Source organism: Gordionus sp. m RMFG-2023, chromosome 1 (genome assembly GCF_954871325.1).
Source record: "Gordionus sp. m RMFG-2023 chromosome 1, tfGorSpeb1-WG-v2, whole genome shotgun sequence".
NCBI classification, from domain to species: domain Eukaryota; kingdom Metazoa; phylum Nematomorpha; class Gordioida; order Chordodea; family Parachordodidae; genus Gordionus; species Gordionus sp. m RMFG-2023.
In genome coordinates, this window is record NC_088775.1 from 21280830 (window position 1) to 21290827 (window position 9998).

The 9998-nt window shown below is 30.2% G+C and overlaps 1 protein-coding gene across 1 annotated transcript; it reads left to right on the forward strand.

Moving 5' to 3' along the window:
• Positions 1-2274: 2274 nt before the first annotated feature.
• LOC135922862 (uncharacterized) lies at positions 2275-6510 on the forward strand. Its single transcript, XM_065457370.1, has 3 exons — positions 2275-2376; positions 5369-5618; positions 6272-6510. Exons 1-3 carry the CDS (start codon positions 2275-2277, stop codon positions 6508-6510), a joined length of 591 nt encoding a protein of 196 aa, XP_065313442.1.
• Positions 6511-9998: the final 3488 nt, after the last annotated feature.

Sequence of the window (9998 nt, forward strand, 5' to 3'; positions counted from 1 at the left end):
CCCAATCTTTATAATATAATATAATTTTCTGTAATAACGTAATTTTAGAGTAAAGTAAATTCGTAATATGCGATGGTTGTATATTTCGATAAGTATCCTAAGCCTAGTTTTATTAATAAAGTTGCCATCCTTAAGGATATGGGTTATAAAATTTTGTATCAAAACATTAATGAATTGGATATAGGCCATCATGTAATTACATTAGGATTAATAGTAATTATATATTTAATTTATATTATTTTGAAATTTTTATTTAGAAAATGTACTTTGGTCTAATTGGAAAAGAGACACTCCTGTGTCGGCTGATTGTTGGGAAAAAATTTCGGTCTTGGAAAGTAATTTAAATGAAAAAGAACGGCAGACCAGAAATGGCGGAAATGTTGAAATGTAATAACGATGATCGTTTGGAAATGGTGGATAGATCTGTGGTTATCCTCCGGGAACTGAAAGAAATGAAAGAGGTGATTTATCAAGATATACATAAATTAATTAATTTGAATAGTAATGGAGGTAAAGGCCAAATATGTGTTCCAACGGGGTCAGCGGAAATATTTTAATGTACCCGCTGTGGGTATAAGGGCCACAAGGTAGAGACCTGTGTGGTCAAAGAACAAAATTTTTGTGAGGGTTTTCCGTTAAGGAAATCGATACTAGAAAATTATAATGTTAGAAAAATTTCTGGTACCAACACGAATAAATTGGAGGTTCCACAATCGAATTATGGTAAATCCCGTTTATTTTTTAAGTGTAACAAACCGGGACATGTAGCCATAAATTGTACCGAAAATTGACTATATGTTTGCAAGTGTAATCATATAATAGGTAAGGGATCGGGAGGTAGAAATAGTAATAAATTAAATTACCATGCTGAAATGAGATATAATTCTCATAAGAGCCGTGGTTTTAACAGAAATTTTTTTATCCTGATGATAAAATAATGAAAATTCTAATAATTATAGATGGGGGAAATATCCTAAGGGTATTGTTAAATATTCCGATAAAAGGGATGTTAATACGTTCGAATGGAAAAGATATCCCCGTGATATTGTTAAAAAAAATATGAATATTATTAAAGAACCGCTAAATTCCGAGTTGAATTTATGTTCAAATGTGAATTCTCATGAAACTGATGTTTCAAATGAAATAAATATGGATCTGTCAATTAAAATATATGAGATTTTAATGACTGAGTGATTAGTCGAACCTTGTCTTTGTTTGAGAGTTACTGTAAGAATTGACTCGAGGGACATCGACATGTTGTTCGACACAGGGGCTAGCATTGCAATAATGTCTAGGAAAAATTATTATAAGTATTGGCCTGGGGCCATACTTGAAAAAGAATCTCAGGCAATTTGACGAGTCGGAAATTGTAGTTTTGGGAAAAACTAAGTTGGGAGTAATTCTCCACGATAGCACATTTTTCCTAGATTTATGGGTAGTGAAGAAAGATGTGGAGACCATCATGGGGATGGGATTGGATTGTTCAGTTAGGTCCTTTCAATAATTATTGGAATATTTTTGCCATACATAATGGTTCGGTCCTAAATGAGACTAAAAACAAAAATATTGCTGATAATGCTCGAAAAAAAATTTATGAAATAGAAGAGACGGATTTAACCGTAAAAGAAGAGAATTCAACCCTTAATTCTGATAGGTATGTAAATTCCACGGAATTATATGTTGAGGATAATATTAGCATTAATGGAAACCAAATGGTTGCTATTGACAGTAATGAATTACATAAAATGCGTGAGGATATATCTCTTTTAATGAAGAAATATGAAATAATTTTTGAAGACAAGTTAGGTTGTCTTAATGATTATCAAGTAGAGGTAAAGTTAAAAGAGGGATTCTCACCTATTTTTCTGGCATGTCGACGAGTTCCTTTTGAATGGAAAAATGAAATCGATGATGAATTAGACAGTTGGGTAAAAGTGGGTATCATTGTTCCAGTGGAATATAGTGAATGGGCCACACCTTTAGTTCCCGTAAAGAAATCCAATGGAAAGTTGAGATTATGTGCTGATTTTCGAGTCACTGTAAACTGTTGGGTTGTGGATGTCAAATATCCCTTACCCAGAATTGAAGAAATATTGGCCAATTTAAAGGGTGCAAAATATTTTTCTAAAGTGGATTTTTTTTTCGGCATATTTACAATTACCGTTGAAGGAGAAAATTCGCAAATTGCTAACTATAACGACGCCTAAAGGCCTGTTTGCTTTTTGTAGATTACCTTTTGGATTAAGCGTATCCACATTTATTTTTCAGCGTACAATGGCATCGGTTTTCCAAGGTTTGGAAGGGATATTTTATTACATGGATGATGTGTTGGTCACTGGGGCTACGCCAGATCAACATAACATCGTCTGGAAGAGGGTTTTAAGAGAATTAGTGCTAAAGGCTTGAGAGCAAGCAGATAAAAAAGTGTTATTGAAGTCACCGAAGTTAATTATTTTGGGCATCTAATTAATGGCATTGAGGTGAAGCCTTTGGATAAAAATTTAAAAAATATATCGAATATAAAACAGCCCAGTAGTAAGGCTGAGGTGCAATCCTTTTTGGGTATGGTGAATTACTATCATCGGTTCATATAGGATTTTGCGAAGGTAGCTGCGCCGTTATATGATTTATTAAAGAAGGGAAGATATTTTGAGTGGGCATTTGAACAGTAAACGGCTTTTGAAATTTTAAAGGAAAAAATTGGAAACGAACCGATTTTGGTATGTGTTGCAGTTTTACTTTACAAAAAAATGCATTATGCAAATCGTAAACAAAAATAATGTTTTATTAAAATATCCCCGTCTATGTAAATGAGAAAAAAACGCGTGAGATTTGTAGATTTTTTCATACTTTAACAGTTTTAACAAGTGGGATGTAGAACTTTTTATTCTTCGCTAGTGAGACTATGTAAATGTTGATTAAAGAAAAAGGATATATAATGGAGAAATTATGAGGCGAAAAAGGGGATTATTATTTTAACTAAAATTTACTTTTAATTTTTTAATTATATTTTATTTTATTTTTTTATGATTTTTACTATTATAATTTTGAATAAAGAATTAAAGTTGATTTTATGATTTCGTGATTCCTAATTATTATTAATTTCCTTTTATATATATATATTTGTTTTCTATTTTTATATTTAGGTTTTGATGCACAATGACTACCATGTCGTTGTGACAGTGGTGCCGAAGAGCGGAGGAGACCGGCCCTTAATAACCTTCAGTCTGTGACCGGCAACAAGGAGATGTGTCAAACTGTATTCTAATACAAAAAAAAAATTCCAGAAGAACGTAAGAAAAATATGTAAATAAAGATGAAAGGGAAAAATTATGTGGTTAAGATTATGTTTATGTAGGAATATAAAATCTAGAAATTAAAGACAAAGGTTTTGAAACTAATAAAGACTATGATATTTTAGATTTTAGAATTATTATCAAGTGATCACTAGAAATAACTTTGACAAAGAAATAGAAACATAAATTGCGAAAGTTAATATTTAACTAATAGGTTGCTGAGATATAATAATTAAAAAATTCGGTGAATAAGATTAGAATATAACTTTATTGTTAGGAAATAGTTGATTAAATTCTTATTGAAGATTTACGTTTAACTTTTATTTTAAGGGCTGCGAGAGATAAAACAGCCTCAAGGATTAATGTGAATTAGTATATTAGGTTGTAGATTAACCAAAAAATCTTCATAGAGAGAATCGGCTTTTCGTCATTAGAAAATTTAGGCCGCAATCGAGCTCAATTTGAGATCGGATTTTTATTTTGAATCATGAATAAGATTTAAGAAGAATCATACAATATTATTCTAATAATACAAAAGCAAAAACATGCTTTAGAAATATACATATCAGTTTTCAACAACGGTTGTGCGAAAAATTATAATGATTAAATTTCATAAGTTCTTCAAAGACGTGGGGTGAAAACCATAGTGATTAGAAGTAAGAGGTTGTTCATGTAAGTATGAAAACTTTTATGATTAGGTCATTGATTTCTCAACAACGTATGTATGAAAAGAGATTTATATATTTCAGCAGTTTTTTAAAGACTGAGTGTCAAAGAGTACATGAGGAAATAAATACACAATGATAATTTTTTTAAAAAAAAAAAAGATAGGTTTTGATATATATTTTAGAATAGGATTTTTAAATATAAATTTAGACATGGCTGAAAAGAAGATGAGATCTAAATACAAGTAAATTTTTCAATGAAAATATGGGTCTAGGCTTCATTAAGGGGAGAGGGGTGATAGAATGTGATATATTTATATAATTTATTATATTTTGCTACGTATTATAAAATTTAAGATTTAGTATAATTTACGCCATTTATTAAAGGCAGAATTAGTTTAGAGGAGATAAATGTAGATATGTAAATAGATTATTTTAGGTAGAAGTAGATTAGATGTGATAACCCGATATCTCAGCAAGGACAAACTGTCGTAGAAGACCCGAAAGTCTGAAAGATAGATACGATTACAAGAATTAGAGGCAACAACCAATCAATTACAAGAGAAAGGGGGAAAACAAGCAAATTGATAGAAAAGAGGGTCAAGACGTTATGCTGCAATCGTTAATCGCTGACCAATAATAGCCAATTATTCCGAGACTTTAGTCTTGATAAGAAAGCTACGATAAATTGTAAAAAAGATTAAGACAGACTAGCAAAAAACAAGAGAGGAAAGGAAACTGGATGTCATCGATAATCGTTATCAATCGTGGATAGTGGAAAACAGGCGTGTATCAAGTTCGTCAGTGGCTTACAGCGATAAAAAGCTGATCGTTTCACAGGGTGACAAGCGACAGATAGAATTCAAAAATTTCAAGCGACAAAGCCTTCGTTAGAACTTAGAAGACAGCAAAAATTAAGAAGAACAAGTCGAGATCGAAAGAAGATTGATTATTCGCAGATTGGTGGGTCTAACTTAAGTGGAAGGGTGTTGCAGTTTTACTTTACAAAAAAATGCATTATGCAAATCGTAAACAAAAATAATGTTTTATTAAAATATCCCCGTCTATGTAAATGAGAAAAAAACGCGTGAGATTTGTAGATTTTTTCATACTTTAACAGTTTTAACAAGTGGGGTAGAACTTTTTATTCTTCGCTAGTGAGACTATGTAAATGTTGATTAAAGAAAAAGGATATATAATGGAGAAATTATGAGGCGAAAAAGGGGATTATTATTTTAACTAAAATTTACTTTTAATTTTTTAATTATATTTTATTTTATTTTTTTATGATTTTTACTATTATAATTTTGAATAAAGAATTAAAGTTGATTTTATGATTTCGTGATTCCTAATTATTATTAATTTCCTTTTTATATATATATATTTGTTTTCTATTTTTATATTTAGGTTTTGATGCACAATGACTACCATGTCGTTGTGACAGTATGTTTCAATAACGATTTGGAAATCAGTATGGCAGTAGATGCCTCGAATAAAGGGGTTGGTGGAGCGTTATTACATGTAATAGAGGGCTTAGAGAGACCCATCATATTTTTCTCGCGAGTTTTTCGAGATGTTGAAACGAGGTATTCTGTGATTGAACAGGAGGCCTTGGCCGTTATTTTTGGGTTGACAAAATGTCGTGAATATTTGATTGGTAAAAGATTTGTAATTTTTACCGACCACAAACCTTTAATTCACTTATTCAGAAAGGACAACCGGGAGTTGATGCTATCTCCCCGAATCCAACGTTGATTATTATTAGTGGGCAGTTTTAACGTGGAGATTAGATATCGTCGAGGCAAAGAGAATCATTTGCCTGATATTTTGTCTAGGTTAGGTTCTGGCTGTGCAGATCCTGAAATAAATGATAGGATAAGTATTGATAGAGAGAAAGCCTTAGTGCGTACTCTGTCATATATTTTAAAAGGAGGTCCTACCAATTGGGAGGATCTGAAAACAAATACTGTGAACGACAAAGATTTAATAAAAAAAATACAAAAAGAGTTGTCAATTGTTGATGATTGTATTATGAGGGAAACAGGGCCGTAATTCCTTATAAATTACTGAGTAAAATCATGAATTTATTGCATGCCGGACATCAAGGTCGGGACAAGATGAAATCTTAGGTTCGGGAATATGTATGGTGGCCTGGTATGGGCAATGATATTGAACAGATTACCAGGAAATGTGTTCCTTGTAATACCTATGCCCCGTAAAGAAGTAGGGCAAGTTTGGCCTAGATCAAAGAAACCTTGGGAACATATCCACATTGATTTATTTGACCTTGATAAAAAATCATATTTTTAGTGGTAGATTCATTTTCCAAGTGGATAGAATATGCAGAAGTGTATGGTTATACCACTAAAATAGTTATCAAAAAATTAAAGGAATTATATGTCCGATTCGGTTTTCCCGACACGATAGTGTCTGATAGGGGTCCCGCCTTCGTAAGTGAGGAGTTCAGTTTTGTGCTGTGTCACAGACCCAGCATATTCTTACGCCGCCGTATCATCCCAGCTCGAATGGACAAGCTGAGAGGATGGTAGCAATTGTTAAAAATTGGATTAGAAAGGCTGGTAATCGTAAGGATGAGGCTTACATGTCTCAATTATATTACCTAAATTCTCGCAATCGAGAGGGGGTTACGCCTGTAGAGTTATTTTTAGGTAGGCGAACACGGGGTCCTTTAGATTTATTGAAACCAAAAGGGAAAATTATTACCTCAGTGAGAGTAAAATTAGGAATAAAATTTTCATTGGGCCAGAAGATTTGAGCCAGATTGTTTGATAATCGGGGAAGGAAGTGGGAAAAGGGTCGGGTTGTAGTAAACCGGGGTTCAAAATTAAGTGAAATTTTGTTAATAACCTGGTTTACTGTGATCCGTCATCCGATCACATGAAATTAGGAGAAAATAAGAAGGGGTAAATATTATGAGAAGATATACTCGATTTTTTTTAGAATGAATCTTAAAGGTACTAATTAAACGGTTTATATCGTGTCAGGTTTCAGTATATTGGGTCATTTTTTATTATTCAATTTATACAAGTTTTTGTGGTCAATTTCTGTCCAATTTTATGGTTCAATTCAGACAGGTTAATTAAAAAGTTTTTTACCATTTTACTGATATTGGAAAAGAATAAGGATTGGGGGATTCGCTTGATTGATTTAATATTTGTATAAATAATTTTTGTTTGGCAAGAAAAGTTTTTCTTTGTCTAACCAGAGGCCAGGGTAGATGGTCATTTGAAAAGAAAAGTTTGATAATTACCGTTATGTATATGAGTAAATTAGAGAAGAAAAGAATAAGGGTTGGGGGATTCGCCTGATTGAACTAACGAACTAACATTTGTGTAGATGATTTTTATTTTGGTATTGTTTGACTTATAAAGATGTTTTAGTAACATTTGTATAGAGGATTTTTGTTTGGTATGGTTTGACTTTTTTTTTGAAAATTGACGTTATGTTTATAAGTCAATTAGAGAAGAAATGAATAAGGATTGGGGGATCGCCTGATTGATCTAATATGTGAATAGAAAAGTTTTCTTTTTGTATTAAAAAAGTTTTTGTTTGGTCATGTCTGTGTTTTGATTATTCACATTGATAAAAAGTTTTTTCCAATCGGCAGTGTCTGCCAGTTGTTATTTTTTTTATCTGGTTTTATGTTGTGGTCAGACGTAAAAGTATATATTTGTTGGAAAGAAAATACAGTATCAATTTGGGGAATGACTTTTTTATCATGGTGCTTCATAACATATATTAAAAAGAAAATCTTTAACATTTGGTAAAAAATTCTTTTTTGTTAAATATATTTTTTTTCCCAGCCCTTCTGTTTATGTTTTTTCTCCTAACTTATTTTTATATATGGTGAATTCCATATCAAATCAACAAAAAAAAGTCGATTTTCAACCCGACCCCCTTCAATTTTTCTTAAATTTTGTATACTGGTAGTATATACTATAACTAAGAAAAAAATGAAATTTTACCTTCCAACACTGTTTACCCGCTAAGATATGGCCGTTTTTAATAAAATGTCCATCATATTTATTTTTATGTCATTTTAAAGAACTATTATTAAGCTACAAAAAAATTTTTAATTATTTTTCTAACTTTATTATTTCTCGAGATATTTGAAAATAAATGAGGTGCATTTTGTCAAAAATGTACCATTTTTCCGCGCTTTAAACGGCCATATCTTAGCGGGTAAACAGTGTTGGAAGGTAAAATTTCATTTTTTTCTTAGTTTGTATATACTACCAGTATACAAAATTTAAGAAAAATTGAAGGGGGTCGGGTTGAAACCTTGGTTGATTTGATATGGAATTCACCATATATGAATGATATTTATGGATAAAATATTTTTCCCCTTTTTCGTGGCATAAATATCATTAGTATTTTTTTTTTAAACGGTAACTTATGATAATTTATTCTCTTTTATATTTTTTTATGTTTGTATTACACTTATGTATTTTAATAATTTTTTTTTTAAAAAGAAAAAAAAAATATATATATTAAATAAATTTTCCTTTTATATCCAATTGCCAAAATGTAACATTAACATATCTTAATAATCACATATGAAACATATTCCCCAATATCAGTCCAATGTACGTATGAAGACTCTTGTCAAGCTAGTTATCAAGCCAACGCTCATAGAAGATTATCGTTTATTCAACCTTTCAAAGCAGTGACAACTAAGCCCCCCCTCCCCCCCCCCCCCGATTACATAAATATGACGTTAATGTAGACAAATAGAGATCAAATCTTTTTACGCTATGAATATGATATGATATAGGAATTCGTATAAGCAAATTACCGTCCTAACATGTTACACGATGATGTCCATATAGCATACCTTTGTAGGACCTAGAACATTCATTATTCTCTTAATATCATTAATAATCAAGAGGCATAATTATATAAATATGGAGTAAAATTAGACAACGGGATATCATATATTTTTCCTATGAACATGATATGAAGAAAAATTCTCTTATTATAATAATTGGTAAGATCTTTGTATTATATATTTGTAAATATATATTGAATATTATATATATGATTTGATAGGCGTGTCACTGGCCCATAAATGGGTGGCATGTCGTAATTCGCAATATTTTTTTTTAGTTTATATAAAATTAATAGAAATGTCAATCATTTTTTTAATAATAACTTTGATTTTTTTGATTATCATTTTTTTGCATCGTTTTTGTAAAATGATTTTTGATAATCATTAATTTTTTTTATGATTTTTAATAGATTAATCATAAATTTTTTTTGCGATATTAATTTTTGTTTTAAATATAATTAAATTTTTGCAAATAAATTTTATAATAAAAGATATTGTGTTTTATTAATTCAATATTTTGCTGATTAATTTAGAGGCTTGATTAAGTTAAGTTATAAGTTGAGTATTGTTCCCTTTTAAGTATTTTCTTTACGCTCTAAATTTTGATTAATTCACCCCTTCTTATTTTGTTAGTGACATTTATCATAATCGTTATTTTTTAAGTTTTTTTGACGAATCGGCTAAAATAAGTATTGTAAACATGTATTAATAAAACTTCAATGAAGATGTACCCTAGATAAGTGACAATTGTCATAATCCTTATTTTTAAAGTTTTTTTGATGCAAATAGGTAAAAATATAGATTTTAAACTTGTTAAATTAAAATTTCATGAAAATGTACCAGAAAAGTGACAATTGTAATAATCGTTATTTTTAAACTTTTTTTGACGTAAATGGGCCAAAATAACTATTGATAACATGTTTAAATAAATAATCATTTTAAAAGTTCTTTGAATTTTTTTGACGCAAATGGGCAAAAAATAAATTGCTAACATGTTTAAATAAAAGTGAAGATGTACCCTAGATAAGTGACAATTGTCATAATCCTTATTTTTAAAGTTTTTTGACGCAAATGGGCAAAAATAGAAATTGCTAACATGTTAAAATAAAATATCAATGAAGATGTACTATAGATAAGTGACAATTGTCATAATCGTTGTTTTTAAAGTTTTTGATACAAATGGATAAA

Coding starts and splice junctions, on each gene's coding strand:
- LOC135922862 (XM_065457370.1), top strand. CDS start 2,275: ATGGCATCGGTTTTCCAAGGTTTGGAAGGGATATTTTATTACATGGAT. Junction 2,377..5,368: donor ATAACATCGTCTGGAAGAGG/GTTTTAAGAGAA, acceptor TTTTATATTTAG/GTTTTGATGCACAATGACTA. Junction 5,619..6,271: donor ATGTCGTGAATATTTGATTG/GTAAAAGATTTG, acceptor TCATATTTTTAG/TGGTAGATTCATTTTCCAAG.